At 43.4% G+C, this 20,166-nt stretch overlaps 1 protein-coding gene across 1 annotated transcript in view; it reads left to right on the top strand.

The window, feature by feature from the left end:
* Positions 1 to 4,369: 4,369 nt before the first annotated feature.
* The window catches only part of PHF11 (PHD finger protein 11), a 154,000-nt gene continuing 138,203 nt past the window's right edge, over positions 4,370 to 20,166 (top strand). The window contains exons 1-2 of the mRNA XM_030202407.1: positions 4,370 to 4,668; positions 20,025 to 20,128. Of these exons, the coding sequence (XP_030058267.1) occupies positions 4,558 to 4,668; positions 20,025 to 20,128 (215 nt within the window). The 5' untranslated portion in view covers positions 4,370 to 4,557. The remainder of the gene's footprint in view (positions 4,669 to 20,024; positions 20,129 to 20,166) is intronic.

The following is a 20,166-nucleotide window of genomic DNA, read 5'->3' as shown; positions in this document are numbered from 1 at the left end:
AATCAATTATAATAAGTCATAAGTTCAAATGCTCATCAATCCTAACTAAGACTCCACAAAAAAACTTATAAAGGGTCTAAAAAGAAAAAAAGAAAAAAAGAAAAAATGTAATCAACAATCTGTCAGCCCTAATGGACTGAATGGCCCGATGGAATGGGCTGCTTTTTACTGATTGGTTCATGATTGAGGAAGTATTAATGACGTCAGAGGGAGGAGGAGTCTTCCTCTAGGCGTCTTATATAAACATTCGCCATTTTGTGCCGATATTGATATGAAGAGAAATGTATGATGTGTTCTTATGGTTTCTCCTGATGAAGAAAACGAAACAGTAGGAGTCCTAATCCTGTCGAGGAATAAGAATAAGAACAAAAAAGAGTGGGAGTAATACATGGACTTTAAGGAGTCACAGCCATGGACATCAAAGTGAATTGATCAACGACTAAGCTTTTTGAAATAAGGCAAAAGCTAAGTATATATATAGAATCCTGGCTGCTGTGTTCCTATATTTTTTGTTGATTACATTTTTTCTTTTTTTCTTTTTAGACCCTTTATAATTTTTTTTGTGGGGTCTTAGTTAGGATTGATGAGCATTTGAACTTATGACTTATTATAATTGATTGTCCCAGCTGTCTAAGCACTGCAGACTTTTCTCTCATGACTTGATAGGAGAGTTTTTCTCTGCAGCGCTTGGTAGGTGGTGGTAGCCGATGATGAATGTCAGTCAGTGGTGTCCTAAATTCATATAAAGGTACCCTGGACGTATGAGGCTATATATTATTAAATGAAAACATAATTGTTCTTTGTCTCATTTATATCCTATTGATTTAGAGCAATTAGAGTGAGTTTAAGTTTATGGGATTTCCGTTGCAAACTGTACAAGGAGAGACTTGCTGACCTGAGCATGTATATCTTGGTGGAAAGGAGAAACATGGGTGACATGATACAGACGTTCAAATATTTGAAAGGTATTAATCCATAAATGAACCTTTTCCGGAGACGGGAAGGTGGTAGAACTAGAGGACATGAATTGAGGTTGAAGGGGGGCAGACTCAGGAGTAATGTCAGGAAATATTTTTTCACTGAGAGGGTGGTAGATACGTGGAATGCCCTCCTGCAGGAGATGGAGATGAAAACAGTAATGGAATTCAACATGCGTGGGATAAACACAAAGGAATCCTGTTTAGAAGGAATGGATCTACAGAATCTTAGCAGAGATTGGGTGGCGAAGCCGGTATTTGGAGAGTAAAACCAGTGCAGGGCGGACTTCTATGGTCTGTGCCCTGATCGTGACTGAGAAGATATGGATGGGCTGGAGTGTAAATTTTAAGGGGCTTCGACGTTAGCTTTAGATCTTTTAGTACAGGAACAGCGCTGGGCAGATTTTTACGGTCTGTGCCCTGAGAAAGGCAGTGACAAATCAAACTCGGGTATACATATAAAGTATTACATACCATGTAAAATGAGTTTATCTTGTTGGGCAGACTGGATGGACCGTTCCGGTCTTTATCTGCTATCATTTACTATGTTATCCCTGATTCGCTGCCTCTGCCACGGGTGGGCAGTGAACCTTGTGGCTCCCACAGCATTGTCTCTCGGGATCGGGACTCTTGCTGGTAAGGCGCCCTGAGGGGTTCCAGGAGTTGGTGACTCCCACTGTCTGCTGCCAAGTGTATCGATGGCCTTGTTCTCTCCCAGCTGGCACGGTACAGGAGATCCCATCTCAGAGTCTCAACCTCGGACCAGCCAAGGGTTCCTGGTTCTGATCCGGTCTCTTGCCGCCTTCCTGCCTTTCCGAGGCCACCAGACAAGGTGTCGATCTGCCTCTTGGGCCTTCAAGGTCAGTCTGGAGACGCGCAGCTCAACTCCAGAGCTGCTTGCTATGTGGCTATAATCGAAGCCCCACTACAGCCATTCTAAATCTGTCCAGCCACAATCAGGGCACAAACTGTAGAAGTCTCGACAATGGCCTCTCTGTCTAACCATGATCAGTTCACAAACCGTAGAAGTCTGCCCAGCACTGCCCTTGTTCAACTACTGAAGCTGAATCTGTCCAGCCACAATCAGGGCACAGATTGTAGAAGTCTGCCCAGCACTGGCTTTGCTTCCCAGTTACTGGTGTTGCCATCTAATCACTGCTAAGCTTCTCTGGTTTCATGCCTTCTGTGCAGGATTCTTTTGTGTTTATCCCTCACATTTTTGAATTCTGTTACCATTTTCAACTCCACCACCTTCCATAGGAGGGCATTCCAGGTATCTATCGCCCTCTCCTTGAAAAAGTACTTCCTGACATTGTTCCTAAGTCAGCCCCCCTGCAACCTCAATTCATGTCCTCTAGTTCTACTACCTTCCAATCTCTAGAAAAGGTTTGTTTGTAGATTAATACCATTCAAATATTTGAATGTCTTTATCATATCACCCCTGTCTCTCCTTTCCTCCAAGATACACATGTTCAAGTCCTGAAGTCTCTCCTCGTGTCTTGTGACAGAATCCCCTATACCATTTTTGTCACTTTTCTCTGAACTGCTTCAAGCATTTTTACGTCCTCAGCAAGATGCAGCCTCCAAAACTGAATACCCAAAACGGAACACAATACTCCATGTGGGGTCTCGCCAACAACTGGTCAGGGGCATAAATACCTCCTTTCTTCTGCTGGTTATACCCCTCTCTATGCAGCCTAGCATCCTTCTAGCTGTGGGCTTCTTATTATTTAGAGTATGCTAAGCTTTAGGAAAAGGGCCCCTAAATGCTCAGGTTTAACCAGTTCTTTTAATCCTTCACATTTGTATCCTGCTTTACGTAGTTATAATAAATTAAACAAAATTTTGTCATAAATATACATTAAATACAAAACACACACACATACTGAAAATGGTAATAAGGCACAAATATTCAGCTAAGGCTCACTTCCTACTCAGCCTCAACAAAATCAATATATATATATATATAGCTATATAGCTATAACTGTAAAATCTAGTGTGAAGTAGTGCATAAAGGGAGGGTTTAAAATTAATAGAAACTTTTGTAATGATTGGGGCGTGCTAAACTCAACACAAATTACCCATGGACACAACGTTTGCCGTGGGTATCCTCAAGCATCTACTGCACCTGCAGAGGGCAAAAGGTAAAAAAACGGAATAGCGGGATCCTCGGGATTTTCCCTGGCTTTTTATACCGTCCCCCTGTAGAGCTGACATCTACTCCTGTTAGCCTTAGCCTGCATGTTCTTACATCCCCAAAACTTTGCAAAAATATCTACTCCCATTTCCTATTATAAGTTTACTATACCAAGCTACAATACACCTGTATTATTTAAAATGTTTCTTTGGCTCAGGAAAGAAGTTACAAGGTCAGGGTTTCCTGCTCTATATGTAGAGGAGTGTGGTAGCCGTGTTAGTCCACTCTTAAGGTTATCAATAGAAATCAAACAAAATAAAACATGGAAAAGAAAATAAGATGATACCTTTTTTTATTGGACATAACTTAATACATTTCTTGATTAGCTTTCGAAGGTTGCCCTTCGTCAGATCGGAAATAAGCAAATGTGCTAGCTGACAGTGTATATAAGTGAAGACAAGATTCAATTTACATAGACATCACATGAACAATACTGGTGCCAGTAGGGTTCCCACACCTGTTGATCAGCATTTTCCTGGACCAGGACACTGTACCAGTGACTTCACAGTGAGAATCCTGAAAGGTAACTTTAAAACCATACAAGAAAGTACCAAACAGAAAGGACTTAACAAGGATCTGAGGTTCCTAGCCCATTATAAACCTTAAAGCTGTATGTCTCTGTTGATCACCCCACCCCTCACCTATCCACACCCATCCTGTTAGAATATCAATGATATGCTTTGATGTCCCCATGCATACTTCCTACCCACCCCCCTCCTCCCACCCTGTCATAGTAATGCTTGAATGTTTTCACTTATATACACTGTCAGCTAGCACATTTGCTTATTTCCGATCTGACGAAGAAGGGCAACCTTCGAAAGCTAATCAAGAAATGTATTAAGTTATGTCCAATAAAAAAGGTATCATCTTATTTTCTTTTCCATGTTTTATTTTGTTTGATTTCTATTGATAACCTGCTCTATACGGCAACTACGTCTTTGCAATCTACAGAGTAACTCTCAGAAGAAAGATAGTGCAGGCAGGGGCAGGCTGCATCAGTCCCAGAAACAACATTGGATTCAATGAGGTACTACGCGGGCTTGTGAAATCTGGGGCGTTCCTTAGGGGTAAAGTTTCCTTCCCGTTCCAAGGCTACTCCAGTAACTCGTTAAGAGAAATTGTAAAAGACTCAGGACAAGTAAGAACATAATAAAGACACCAACATTGCTCCGGGCGGCTCTCTCTTTTTTTGTGTAGAGGGTGGGGTCAACATCCGCGATCTGACTGCTGAATCCCGGAATCAATCAGATCAGATGCTGAGAAACCGAAACTAACTCTTCTCAACGCCAGGAAGCCTCAGTTCGCCTTGTAAAGTTCCCCACTCTGCCAGTGCCTGCTGCTCCTTGGTTGGTCAGTAATAATTACTGGTAAGGAGTGAGAGCGATGGCGAGCCGCTGGGGCTGCGGGTTTTGTCAACAGCGGGAACAGAACGACAGCACCGGGCGCCTCTACAAGAGCGCAGACGGAACGCTTTCTGCCCACTATAACTGCATGGTGAGTCCTCGTGGTGGGTATAAAATCGATGGTAATGAACAAGTTAACATAAATACAGTTTCAGGTGTATTTGAATTTAGCTTACACCTCTCGGGAGTTCAGGATGAGTTACTTTCAGGCGCAGTAAGTATTTTCTTCTCATGTTTTTATATTTATGCTCTGAAGACGGGTAGATTCACCAAATAAGTGGGTTACAAAGCCGATGTGTTGCCAGATGGCGAAAACTTTTACAGCCCAAATATAGCCCAATATTAATATAAATATTAAGGTAAATATGAATATTGAGGTCAATACGAGTATTAATAAGGTAAATATAAATATTAATATGGTTGATAATATTTATATTGTAATCAGCATAATGGCATCAGCAGCATAATCATCAGGGAGTCTCTATAACCAGCCCCTCATGGCACAATGATTTACAATTTAAAACCAAGCTCTACTTTGATGAAAAACCAATACTTCCTTTCTCTCTGTACATCCATAGGCTGTACAAGCCGGCAATGGCATGTGTACAGCATATGGATGTACACAGCAAGATCAAATAAAAATGCTACCAACAGCGTGTCTTGCAGGCACCCTCGGTCCCCGCCCTAGGCGAGCAAGCACCTTTCCACCCTGGTTCTCTTCAGCACCTCCATTTCATTCACTCAATTGGTAGTGCAGAGAGAGCCTGGAGGGGGCAAAGTGACGCAGGCAGCACAGCACAGCCTCTAGTCTGCCCACAGACTAGTAAGGGGAGCAGCAACTGCAGCACAACCCACGTATTTGGCGTGCAGCACACACCACAATGGTGAAACATTTTCCAACCTAATTTGTGGCCAAAAGTAGCCCAAAAATAGCACATTCATACAAATATTAATAATGTAATGAATTTTTGTAATTCTAATCAGCAGCATAATCATAGAATATTGATATTGTAATAATTATAATCATCATAATCATAACCCTCATAATAATCATCAGCATAATCAATCCTCATAATGAACATCAGTACATTAAAAAAATGGTACCTGTGGGTAGAGCAGCTCGTATTGGCTTGCTTTGTTTTGGATGAACAGGGATGATGGCTGCATGGAGGAGAGGGAAAGGGAGACTAACCCATCATCAACACTAATGGCAAGCTTTATTTTTATAGAGCTCCTCCTCCCTCCCTTGTGACATAGTACAGATCTGCAACTAAGCTTTTTTTTTTTTTTGAACAGCCCTTCCTCCCCAGATGAGTAGGACAGAGGAGTACTTCCTCCCACCCTCCCTACTAGCAAGGACCAGGGTTTTTTTTTTTTTTTTAAAGCCCCTGTCCTGACCGCCTCCTCTCTCCCTCTGAGACAAGCAGTGCGAGTAGTGGAGTCCCTCAGGGAGAGAGAGACCTGCTGCTGGCCTCTGGACTTTTTTATTTTATTTTTTTACAATTTATTTACACTTTCCAAGAGTTCTCTTGTAACAGAAAATAAGGAATATACTTTCACTTTAACATCATCCCTACACAGGAAAAAGAAAATATTTATATTTATAACCTTATTTAGTCCACAAACCTTTAGAGGAGAGCAAGCACTATACTGATAGGAAAAGAAAAAAGATTCCTAGCTTTAATTATCCAACAGTTACATGAAGGAAAATCACAGTAATTATCTTAATAGATCATGGTGTAGATATCATTATTGCTTCTGAATTTGGGGGAGGGGATGTAACCTTTTTTTACTCTAAAAAGGAACTTAAATGTAAGGGTTCTAAGAAAACATACTTCACTAATTGATACTTCACAACACATTTACATGGAAAATTGAGCCAAAACAATCCACCTAACTGCACAACCAATGGACGTAGTTTAAGAAAACATTTTCTCCTCTTTTGGGTCATTTTAGAGACATCTGGAAATATTCTAATTTTATAAGCCAAAAAGGTCTCCTCTCTATATCGGAAGAATCGTTTAAGGCTCCAATCCCTATCTGATTGCAGTACAAAAGTCACAATGAGGGTTGTTATTTGGATTCCAGCCTTATCATCGTCAAGTATTTCTGTTAAATTTAAAGTCTCAAAAACCACATCAGTTCCTTCAATCACTACTTGATCAGTTAATTCCTTTTTGTAAGGCTGAAGGTAATAAATCTTTGCGATTGGAGGATATGCTGCTTCTGGTATTCTTAATACTTCCAACATATATTTTTTAAAAGTTATTGTCAGTGCTACAGACACCCGTTTAGGAAAATTCACTAAACGCAAAGTTTTGAACCTTTGCTGGTTTTCCAATGCTTCAACTTTACGCTGCAGCCATTTATTTTCTTTAATAATATTTATTTGAGTTTGTTGGAATTGTTTAATATCATTGCTATTGGTCTCAATTTTTCCTTCAATCACTATTATTTCCTTTTCCAGAGCTGAAATCCTCTCATGGGGTTTTTGAACTTGTTTTACTAGTGAGACCATTTTTCTAGAGAATGGTATCTCTAATCCCATTAATGCTTCCCAAATAACTTCCAGAGTTAGAACTGTAGGCTTTGTTGGCAAGAAAGACTTACTCAATAAAGATAGTTCCGTCAAAGAGTCTCCAGAAGGTTGCAACTCCTTCCCCAAGGTTGTTCCATCGGAAGCTCCGCTTCCTTGCTGTGTCACGCTGGTAATCTACCAGAGTAATCGGCACTCCACTACTCGGGTCTGTCCCCGTGTCAGGGAGAACCATTTCCTCTTCGGGCCATGGGAAACCCTGTCCAGTCACTCCTTGTGTGGTTGCTGGCATTGGCGGCGGTATTCTGATCTCTGGACTGAGTGAGATGTCACCCCCAGGCTGCAGGAGCGGTTCACCTCCTACCGCTCCCAACAGCAGTGAGGACTCAGAATGTCCAGAATTATTTTTTAAACAGCCCCCCTGCCCCTCCCTCCCAAGTCCAAAGCAAGCATAAATTAATGGCTGAAAGGATTTGCTGGAGGAACTAGGTCTGGGATGGAGGGGGACTGGGATGGAGTCCCCCGCCGTCCCAGACCCAGTCTCTCCAGCAAACATTTTTTTATTTTTAACAGCTCCCTGCTCGCTTTTTTCCTCCCATAGTCCCGCCACAGACACATCCAGCATTTTTTTCTTTAATTAGCCCCTCACTCCTCCATGCTGCACACACACACAGCAAACTTTTTTTTGTTTAACAGCTCCCCCTGCCCCAACCCTCAGGCTCACAGCACCACCCCAGCAAATGTTCCACCCCTCCAGCAAGTGTTTTTGTTTTGTTTTGTTTTACAGCTCAGGCTCTGCTCCAGTGGCAGCATGCAAGGATTTTTTTTTACAGTTTCACACAACTACAGGCTCAAAGGAAATTGTATGCAAATTAGCTGCACGCTGTTTTAGAGGCCGATGCATGAAAGTCCCGGGAATGCATTGAAATCCATGGTAGAGAAGTTGCTAGCACATGTGCACATTTAATTTACACCATTGTTATAGGTATGTCCAAGAAAATTGCATCATAGGTGTGCGTCCATATCAGAAAAGTTGGGTTTACGCCCACAGAGACCCAGAGCACCTTCCATTTTCTGTGGCATCAGACACACAAGAGTGTGGCTTTTTTTAACCACCTACTCACGCACGTTTGCACGCACACAGGAGATGCCCTAATAACATGTACTGTTGACAGCAAAATACACGCACATATTGGATGGGTCATGTATTTGATACACACTAGACAGCTGGCAGCTCCCCAAAGCCACCGACATCTTCAGACCACCCATAAAATATCACGTGTTAAAGGTGAGCAGTCCTTTCCTTGCATCACTCAGTAATGGCTGTTCATCCAGAGTTATGCTAATTTCAGTACTAACCAGCTCATATGCTAATGCGAACGGAAAACATCTTACTGTACCCTTTTGTGCATCTCCCACTAAATAGCTCGCTAGACTAGCTGGAACCAGTTGAAAATTCACATTACTAGCACGGCAAGCTTTGTGCATCAGGTCCCCGGATTACTACCTTCAGACTGGAGTGCTTCATTGTTTGGATGGCCACTAGTGCGTACAGTATTCGGGATTCTCATGATCGGCAGGAACGGGAGTTAAATTTTATGATCGTTAGGAACGGGGTGAGTGGGAGAGTGTAAGCTGCTGCGGAGGGGGGTAGGGATTGAAGGGAAGCAGAGAGAGGGAATAAGTTGGACAATGTTAGGAAAGAGCAAGCACAGACATGCCTGCTAACGTGGGGGTGGGGTGATTTTGATGAGGGGGAGGAGGAAGTTGGAGTCATTTTCTGTAGATAAAGGCAAGCATGACAGGACAGAGAGGAGGAAGGAAGATGTGCTTAAAATGTAGAGGAAGAAGAATGAGAATGAGACTGAATATCATATGGGGAGAAAGGCAGGAGGGACATGCTGTGGATTCAGAGAGGGGTGGGGGTGGAGGAAGGGCATAGAAGGTGAAATCATGGGAGGGTAGAAGAGAGAGATGCTGGAGTTCCAAGGAGAGAAGAGATAGATACACCTGGATCCAATTGTATTTCTCACTAGAAGGGCTGCATCTACCTGGATCCTGTCGTATTTCTCACTCAAAAGACTGGATACACCTGGATCTAGCAGTGCTTCCCTGCAGAAGGGTTGCATCTACCTGGATTCAGTAGTAATTAATAGTTTAAAATACTTGATTTACCACCTTTCTTACATAGTCAAAGTGGTTTACAATATAAAAGGAAAAAAAATAAGAGATTTGGAAAAGAACACCATTAAATATAGGAAAACCACACTCATCCTAGACTAGATTCTCGCTAGAAGGGCATGATTCACCTGGATCCAGCTGTATTTTTTCACAACAAGGGTTGCATACGCCTGGATCCAAGTCCATAAACCACTACTAAATGGACTTGGGAAAAATCCACAATTCCAGGTATAATATGTATAGAATGTTTGTACGTTTGGGAAGCTTGCCAGGTGCCCTTGGCCTGGATTACTTATGTACTTATATTTCTCACCCAAAGGGCTGCATCCACCACTGCATACACCTGGATCCACCTGTATTTCTCCCTAGAAAGGCTGCATGCACCTGGATCCAGTTGTATTTCTCACCCGAAGGGCTGCATACACCTGGATTCAGCAATAAGTCCAGAAGGGCAGGATTCAGCTGTACTTCTAATCACAAGGGCTGCATACACCTGGATGCAGCAGTAATTCTCACCAGAAGGGCTGTATACACCTGGGTCCCATTGTGTTTCTCCCCAGAAGGGCTGCATATTCCTGAATCCAGTTATATGTGTCACCACAAGGGCTGGATCCAACAGGATTTCCGCTCCAGAAGGGCTGGATTAACCTGGATCTGGCAATATTTTTCACTAAAGTTGCTGGATCCAGCAATGTGTCTCTCCACAAGGGTTGGTTACACCTGGATCCAACAGTAATTTTCACCACAACTGCTGGAACCACCTGGATCCAGCAGTATTTCCCTTCAGAAGGGCTGGATTAACCTGGATCCAGGAATGAGTCTGTCTACAAGGGCTGTATCCATCTGAATCTCTCCGTATCTTGCAACTTTAAAATGATGTACCTGAAGATATGTGTTATCTCCTTTGGGAAGGATGGATCCCTTTTGAGAATCAAAAAAAGTAGCCAAGAACCTCCTTTCTGGTTTCAGTTACTTTGGGATATGGAATGACCCATTCCCTCAAGTGTGATTTTCACATGGGGCCAGCCAGATCCAACCCTTCTTACTAGGGATTACTGCTGGATCTGGCATGATCCTGAGCTAAGGATTGGATTTTTTTTATAATTCAAATATATCCTGTCCATCTGGATCCATATAGATATAACCCTTCTGTTGAGAAACGGTTCAGAATCAAGGTTATTGTTATTTGCAGTGCTGTATTTTGGATTTCAGTGATGTGCTATACGCCTTTCTTTTTTCTTATGATGACAATAAAGATCTCTCTATATAAAAGGCAACACCAACATTCTATGAAGCCTCCAGCCGGAAGTGTGAAGGGGGAGAGATATCTGGTTTCCCCATGAGTGTCTGCCCCGCCCTCGCTCTCTCTCTAACACAAACAGTGAAGGAAAACAGCAAAGCAGGAAATCAAATCGCTCTGTCTGTAACAATGAAGGACTCAGAGGGGGGAGGGGAGAGAGGGCACAGAGGGCAGGGACACACACATTCCCACATGCACACAGAAGAAAACCTTGCTAGCCCCCGTTTCATTTGCATCAGAAACGGGGCTTTTTTACTAGTATTTCTATATAAAAAGAAAAAAATACAGGCGTTGTGCGCAGCACCGAAATCCATAATACAGCATTTCAAATAACAAAGTAAGGTCTGGTACACTGACAAATATATTTTGCATATAGCCCCCCTTTACAGACCCCTCAAAAACTCTCCCCCCCAACAACTCCGCTTACATCCACCCCATTCCTTCCTAACAGAGAGAATGCAAATCCTAGGAGGTTTACAGAAAATAATTTTATTTTTAATTTAGTATAAAGTAATATGGTAGCTGTGTTAATAAAGATTAATAAATGCAAAGAAAATACAAAATAGAAAATAAGCTGATACCTTCACTGATTTTAAAACATTTTTGATTAGCTTTCAGAGACCAGCACTTCCCTCCTCAGGTCAGGAGAGGATACCATAACAGCATTATACTGACCTGACGGTTCCGGCCTCCGAAAGCCAATTGAAAAGGGTATTAGGCTAATAAATAAAATATTTTCTGAAATGGCCTTGGGTTTGAGGTGTGCCAGTGGGTGGAGCCAGGGCAAAGTGGGGCAGGGCTAGCGGTGTGTACTAAAATCTCCCTCTCAAAAATTGGGACCCCTTGGCAGCTCTGCTTTTTATTTTCAACAATTTTTATTGAGGATTTAACAAAACAAGCAGTCATCGCATCTAACATATCAAAACATAGTTATCATCAATCTGAGTACGAATGAGATATTGAGTGCATCAACCATTATTTTTGATCTTTTCCGTCCCACCCCTCCCTCTCATTACTTTAATCTTTTTGATGAGATCCACCATTGATTACACAATCTCATTCATTCCAGTGATCCTAGGAGGTTTAATAAAAACTCATACGTTTACTATTGTTTCCAATAGCAATTGTTTTGTTCTGACCAATATGGCGGCAAGCTCCACCCACAGGTTTCAGCCCAAATAATGGGTGAGATATATTCATGCCATCTCTGGTCATTAAACCTCCTTGGACAGCAGATTCTACAGACAAAGCTGAATCGCAGGCCTTTACTGCATGCAAATCGCTCTCATGAATATTCATTGTGGATATCCTGAAAACCTGACTGACTGGGGTGCCTCCAGGACCAGGTTTGGGAAATACTAAACCAGAGTCTAACATCATTCCTAGATTATGAAGACATGGCTTTTTAACTATAAAACTCATACCCTGATAATTTAAAATAGAAGGCAGAGAGGATCCAAACATCAACCAATATACATAATTTCTGTTTTTGCCAAATGCAAAGATAGCTTATGTTGTTTCATCCAATCACCAATCTTATATAAGCATGTGACCAAAGTCTGAGACAAATTCTGAATATCATCTGATATAGGAAAAAAATTGGATGTCATCCGCATACATTCTTAATGATACTCCTGGAACACTATACTCAAAGATGACATATGTAAATTAAAAAGTAATGCTGATAAAGCTGACCCCCTAAGGGTGCCACGATTTATGGCGTATCGGAGATGGATAAGGAAAGGGAAGGTTGAGAAGTAGATGAGAGAGATGCTGGATATGGGGGGGTGGGCACACAGGGGGTGAATCACAACAATAGAATATTAATAGAGGTAGGGGGAAATGCTGGGTTTGGTGTCAGAGATGGAGGTGTGTTTCCTGTGGAGTTTGTGCCCCTTTTAAAAAAAATGTAGCTACTCATGTTCTGAATTCTAATAAAACCTATATTGCCAAGGGGGCTGGGGAGCTCTATATACAATGGAACCTGCACTGCCTCAGCTGGACATCTGTAGTCCTGTTCCCTTTACTCACAAGTGGCCCTAATTCCCTATTTCTACCCTCTTCTATCACATAATACCATAAGAAAGGATGTTTCCAACTGCATCTGGCAATAATTCAGAAAAGAGGTTATGCATCTACCTAGATCCAGCACCACATTTCTCGAGAAGGGCTATACCCTGCCTGATTCAGACCTTATTCCCACCAGAACAGCCTGATTGACTCTTATCCAGCAATAAATTACAACAAAAGAGTGTGTCTATTAGGATACATTACCAAGTAACAACAGAAGAGCTGGATCCATCACATTGTAGTACACAATACCAAAGGAAGAGCTGGATCCTCCTGGATCCAGTACAAATTTCCACCAGAACAGTTATATCTAGCAGTAAAGCTGTCTAGAAGATCTGCATGCACCTGGATCCTGCATTAATTTTCACTACAAGTGCTGAATCCACTTGCATCTTGCATTAGTTTTCACAACAAGGCTCTATCCATCTTGATCCGGCTGGATACACCTGGATCCTGCTTGTAATTTTTGACACAAGGGCTGGATGCACCTGGATCCTGCAGTAATTTGCACCACAAGGGACATATCCACCTGTATCCATCTGATCCAGTGAAGACTAACTCAAAATAACCTGTTCCTTAGCTGGGCTCTAGTATTGCCAAATTAAAAATGCGACTATACCATACCTTTGTGGTTATGTTCCACTACAAAGTTAAATGGTTAGCTGGCTTTCTTGAAAGGATTACATAACCTTTGGATGCATGACTAGGAACACAAACACACACTGATTTATGCAACATCACAATTCCTCATGTACAGCCACAACACAACTTTTTAGGGTGGATAGTGTACACAATGAGCTCCTTTTATAATTGACCAGATAGAGGAAATAAGAGTTTTCAGTTCTTGCACAATATAAGTCAGCACAAGAAAAAAAGTATAAGAAAACCAATGGACTGCATTAGGGGCTTATAGCCCATGTTTGAACAAATGAGAAATCTGCATGAAACAAAATATTTATTTTTATCATTTTCACTTATAAAACCACTTGTCAAAACAGTATAATTCATTTGTGTATCTAAAACATTAATTTCTACAAAAGCGATGAGGTGAAGATGTGATTTCATATGCCCCAATGAAAGGGGAGTTTAATTTTACTTCCATTTAATTTCAATATATTCCATCTTTATAACACCAGGCTTCCCAAGGCAGATTACAACAGTTAAGATGAACCTGTCAGGAAACAGGATATCCTCCCTTAAATTTGGTCATGTATTATTGCATTCTATAGAACAGTGTAGAAAGATGAGTACAAAATACAGCGTTTATTACTGCTATTTCTACCACATACAATAATTTTAATTATTTTTTTTAGTAATATTCAATATTATTTCATGATATATATGTAAATTTGGGAACCTTTCAAATCAATAAAAAAGCTGTCAACTAAAAAAAGAAATTAAAATCCTTTATCCTCCACCTTTGAAGGCACTGCCAATCTAATCGGAACAGTTTACACTGTTATTTCTAACTAGTAAATAAGGCCCGTTTCTGACACAAATGAAACGGTAGCAAGGTTTTCCTCGGAGTGTGTATGTTTGAGAGAGTGTGTGTGAGAGTGACTGTGTGACAGAGAGAGAGTGAATGTGCGAGTGTGTGTGTGTGACAGAGAGAGAGTCTGGGTGCGAGTGTGTCTGTGAGAGAGAGAGAGAGTGTGTGTGAGTTTGAATGAGAGTGTGTGCGAGTGTGTATGTGAGACACAGTGACTGTGAGAGAGAGTATGTGTTTCACACAGATACACTGTGTGTGAGAGAGAGAGAGAGAGACTGTGTGTGAGACAGAGTGTGAGAGTATGTGTGCGATACACAGACTCTGTGAGACCGAGTGTGTGAGACCGACTGTGTGACACATAGAGAGTGAATGTGATACAGTGTGAGGCATAGTGTAAGAGACTGAGTGAGAGAGAGAAAGACGCTGACTGTGAGAGAGTGTGCGTGAGAGAGTGTGTGTGTGACAGAGATACCTCCCCCCTTCCTCTGTGGTCTCAGTACCCCTTCTGGTCTCAGGATCCCCTCCCCCCTCTCAGGTCTGAGGACCCCCTCCCCCCTCTGCGTTCCCCTCCCTTCCCCTGTGGTCTCAGGACCCCCTGCCTCTCCCCTCCTCTGTGTGGTTGGCAGCACCGTGCGAGTGTGTGTATGTGACAGAGAGTGAGACTGGGTGCGAGTGTGTCTGTGAGAGAGAGAGTGTGTGTGATTGTCCTCTCTCCCCTGTCCCCCTCCAGCCACCCAGCAATTCTCCTCTCTCCCCTGCCCCCCCCTCAAGCTATGCAGCGATTCTGCTATCTCCCCTGCCCCCCTCCAGCCACCCAGCTATTCTCCTGTATCCCCTGCCCCCCCTTGAGCCATACAGCGATTCTCCTCTCTCCCCTGCCCCCCTCCAGCCACCCAGCGATTATGCTCTCTCCCCTGCCCCCCTCCAGCCGCCCTGCGATTCTCCTGTATCCCCTGCCCCCCTCCAGTCATGCAGCGATTCTCCTCTGTCTCCTGCCCCCACTGCAGCCACCCAGCGATTCTGCTCTCTTCCCTGCCCCCCCCTTCAGCCACCCAGTGATTCTGCTCTCTCCCCTGCCCCCCTCCAGCCTCCCAGCGATTGTCCTGTGTCCCCTGCCCCCCTCCAGCCACCCTGCAATACTCGTCTGTCCCCTGCCCCCCCTCTCCAGCCACCCACCGATTGTACTGTGTCCCCAGATTAGCTCCGTCGAAGCGGTGGCGTTGTTGAAAGCCCGGCCATCCACGGAGTCAGCTTCAGAATGTTGGAGGTGAGTTCGTTCCCTCAGTCCTGCCTTCTGATTACCCGCCCTCGACGTCATCACATTTTGTCGCGAGGGCGGGGCAGAGAGAGATGTGACACCATTACGAACCCTTTACTGAAGCCATGGAGTCAGCTTCAGAATGTTGGAGGTGCTTTTTATTTTAGTAGATAGGATTTTGCAATTGTTTTTGGGCAGTGGTGTGCTGGAGCCGGCTCGCAACGGCTCGCAAGAGCCACTTGTTAAATTTTGACAGCTCTTGCGAGCCGGTTGTTGTACAGGGCGAGCCGGCTCCATTGCACAAGGTAAGCATGGCAGGAGGGCGCCATGCTTACCTCCCCTCCCGCTCCCATCCATGTCTAGTGATGTCCTTCGCCCCCCCATCCTCCCCTGCCACTACTATCCGTCAGTTCAATTACCTGCCTTGAAGCGCCGCCTTATTTAAAGCCCTGCTGCCCGTCTCCAGCTGCCTTCCCTGCTTGCTTCTCAGGTGTTCGGTTCGCGCCCTTAGTCCCGCCTTCTGACATCATTCTGACGTCATTTCCTTTTCCCGCGGCGGGACTAAGGGCGCGAACCGAACGCCTGAGAAGCAAGCAGGGAAGGCAGCTGGAGATGGGCAGCAGGCAGGCCTTAAATAATGCGGCGCTTCGAGGCAGGTAATTGAAACTGATGGATGGGAGCGGCAGGGGAGGATGGGGGGGGGGGCGAAGGACATCGTTACACATAGATGGGAGCGGGAGGGAGGAGAACTGCTGGGCATGGATGGGCAGAGGGAGGCAGGGGAGAGAACTGCTGGGCATGGATGGGCAGAAGGAGGCAGGGGAGAGAATTGCTGGGCATGGATGGGCAGAGGGAGAGAATTGCTGGGCATGGATGGGCAGAGGGGGGCAGGGGAGAGAATTGCTGGGCATGGATGGGCAGAGGGAGGTAGGGGAGAGAATTGCTGGGCATGGATGAGCAGAGGGGGGCAGGGGAGAGAATTGCTGGGCATGGATGGGCAGAGGGAGGCAGAGGAGAGAACTGCTGGGCATGGATGGGCAGAGAGGCAGGGGAGAGAATTGCTGGGCATGGATGGGCAGAGGAGAGAATTGCTGGGCATGGATGGGCAGAGGGCAGGGGAGAGAAGAGAATTGCTGGGTATGGATGGATAGAGAGGGGCAGGGGAGAGAGGAGAGTTTCAAGACATGGATGGAGGGGAGAGCAAGAGAAATTCTGGACATGGATGGAGGGGAGGAAAGGGAGAGAGAAGAAATGCTGGACATGGAGGGAAGATAGAGGAAGGAGATTAGATGAGGGAAAAGGAAGTGAGGAGAGAAACTGCACATGGATGGAGAAAATAGGCAGAAGCTGGATCCACTGTACAGTCAAGTCTGCGGAGGACAAGAAATGAAGAAGAAAGAAAGAAAGAAAAGAAATAAATGGAAAGGAAGCCCTGTAAACGGAGTCAAGGGAACAGATAGAGAGCAGCAGAATCAGATACTGGACCAGCATGATCAGAGAAACAAAGTCACCAGACAACAAAGGTAGAAAAAAAATAATTTTATTTTCATTATAGTGTTTGGAATATGTCCACTTTGAGAATCAGGTGCTGAACGTTAAAAGTTATGTTTATTTACTTATTTATGGCATTTTATCCCATATTAAACATGAATTAGATTGGAACCTGGGATCATTTAATTTTTTTTTCCTGGAGAGAGTAATGTGTTGGCCCCCCCCCCCCCCCCGGGTATAGCCAGCTCTGCAAATTTTTTTTTTTGGGGGGGGCGCAGAGGTGGGGGGGGGGGCACAGTGGTGGATGGGGGGCGCAGAGGTGGATGGGGGGGGGGCGCCGAGGTGGACGGGGGGGCGCCGAGGTGGACCGGGGAGAGAGCCTGTTGTTAAAAATTTACCAGCACACCACTGGTTTTGGGTGTACAAATGTGGTGGCAAGCTCCAACTGCTGGCTTCAGCACCCATAATGGGCCAGATAGGCTCATGCTGTCTCCTGTCTCAGACTAACCTCCTTGATCCAGATCATTCTCTCTCCTCTTACCTTCCCCCTCCCTGGAGTGCAAAACCTTCACCCCAAAATCCCCTTCCCTGTTGCCTCCGGGTATTAGTTACCAGCGACTCTAAATACAATTGAAATAGAAATAATAAATGCAGCTTGTTACTCCTTTGAACCGGTGGAGAAAGACAGATCCCGGGGGCACACCAAAGTCGACTCTGTGGGATAGGAATCAGACAATAGATGTCATCACAGGGGTTTGACTTTTAAGGAGTGCAGGAATTCTACTGGATAGTAGAAGAGTTCAGGAGGTTCACAGTGTTTAAAAAAAAACTGTAGAGGTATTTAAAAAAATTAGGGGGGGGGGGGGGAAATATGTAAAAAGTCCACATCTCAATGATTTTGGAATAAAAAGCTGAAATTTTAAAAGTTTACTAAAGGATCCGGGAGGATCCCGCAGTATCCGTTGTTTACCTTTTTTCCCTAGCACATGCAGAGAATAGTCTCTTATCAGTGTCAATGCTGCGCATGCCCAAGAAAAAAGCAGAATGGCAACAACTGCATCATAGGTGTGCATCCAAGGCATGCGTCATAGGCATCTATTGTAAAATCACGCAGGATGCAAACACTTATAAGAACGCAAGACACAGCATTTGTAAAGAACAGGTTTCTGTTGCAGCAGATTTTTATAGCAAGAGAAAACAATCCCATCAACCTTTGTGGTAGTCTTCTGCCATAAAGTCAAACCTTTTTGCATGCATCATAGACAGACATAATATGAGTGTGTTGAATAACATGAATTCATGGAGGATTGTTTAGTGGTTGTTCCATGACATTGCTGTTACATGTGGAACCACACGTATAATACACACAGACATGGCAAATTGCCCCACACACAATACACGAACATGGCAGATTCTCCACTCATATGCAGATACTATTAAAAAAATGCAAGCAGACTGCTTTCTTTTTAAATGGGTGGAACACACATATACATACACGCACATGGCACATTTCCCACACATGTGCAGATTGAAAAAATGCTAGCAGACTGCTCCACTGAAAAGTCACCATCATGCAATGACACTTTTAAACCTACCTACCAGAAAATTTTGAAAATTACAGATAGGCACACCTTTCTGTACATTGCTCAGAAACATCTGTGCATCACATGACATGTTCATTGTAATACAGATGAGCTAATTTTAATACATTTGCATTGCGGTTTTGGTTGCTGCTTCCTTGGATGGTAAAAGCAGTGCCAAAACCATATGTGCATTAGTCACATAGTAATGTATGTGCAAAACTGGCTACAACCGGTCTACATGAGACATAAGCCTAGTAAGTTTTGAGCATCGGGGCCTCAGTGTCAAAAATACAGACCAGAGTTTATCCCATTGTGTGTACTTCTAGTCTTGCTACTCTCAATGGAGTGGCAAAACAGAACGACATGTCCCTGTAGGCATACTTGCTTTTAAAGATATATTACATATTAATAATAATAGCTCTGCAAGGTCATTTTTTTAGTTCTGTCAGTACTCTGGTATGTATACCATCTGGTCCAGTTGATTTGCTACTCTTCAGTTATCCAGCTGCCCCATTTCATCTTCCAGGTTTACAGAGATTTGTTTTAGTGCTTCTGACTCATCACCATTAAATACCATTTCTGACATAGGTATCTCCCCAAGCCCCCAAAAAAGGGAAAACCAAACACTTCCACAAATCACTGCAAAGAAGGCCAAAACAAAAGCAGTGGGAGTAACTAAAAAGAGTCTTTTCCAGGAGAAATGTGGATAAAAAGTTTATTAAAAATGTAATGAACAAGTTGTGCATATGATATGTCGGTGTGCTATATTGATAGATCTAACACGGGCTGTGTTTTGACACTCAGACCTGCATCAGGAGTCCTGTCTTATAGTGCACAACTTGTACCCAGATTGGGACATTATAATAATGGAACCACCAAGGAGTGAAAATACATGCAAGCGCTGCCGCCACAAAGCAGAAGACACTGTCGAATGTAACACTGGCAGGAGAATCACTTGATATGGTGGCTTCCCACATTAGTGTTTGGAAGACAGGTTTATTGTTTGATCGATAAGGGACTTTCCTGATCTCTACTCTATATTCTCTCTGTGAGAGTAGCAGGCCCTATCACCGAAACACAGCTGTGTAGAGTCAAAATGAGGAATTGTCATGAAAGATTTCCAGCCACTTTCGTTTCTTTCACTGTTCCTTTTTGACTGTTCGCTGTGTGCGAGGTGTGGACTCTTGTCTGTTTGTTTACTAGTTGTAAATGCCATTATAGAATACTAGCAAAAATTGGATAGTAACATGCATAACTGTTAGATACTTTTCTGTAACAAACATGCCCAAGTTCTATAACGCTTATCTACCCCCAGCAGCACATACAATTATAAGTCGTACACATAGCATGGCACATTTAGGTGTGCCAACTTACACCAGCTGTTGACATGGTGTAAATGGTTTTTCCTGACATTAGTCAGTCACATAAACGCTAGCATTCAATAATTTACATACCATGATGGCAACTAACATTAGGTGCCCATTTATAGAATTGCATTTTAACCTATAGTTTAGTAACTTAATCTTTTTTTCCTTACAGTTGTTTTCAGCTGGTCTAGTGACATGCAACACACCTGATGAGAATGATTTTGGAGGGTTTTGTTTAGAAGATGTTGAAAATGAAAGGCAAGAGGGCAGAAACTGGTAAGAATCAACTAAAAGAGCCTAAATACTCAAATAAG

Source organism: Microcaecilia unicolor, chromosome 4 (assembly GCF_901765095.1).
Source record: "Microcaecilia unicolor chromosome 4, aMicUni1.1, whole genome shotgun sequence".
Taxonomy (NCBI): domain Eukaryota; kingdom Metazoa; phylum Chordata; class Amphibia; order Gymnophiona; family Siphonopidae; genus Microcaecilia; species Microcaecilia unicolor.
Note: the sequence above shows the minus strand (reverse complement) of the source record. Positions and strands in the feature narration are given on the sequence as shown.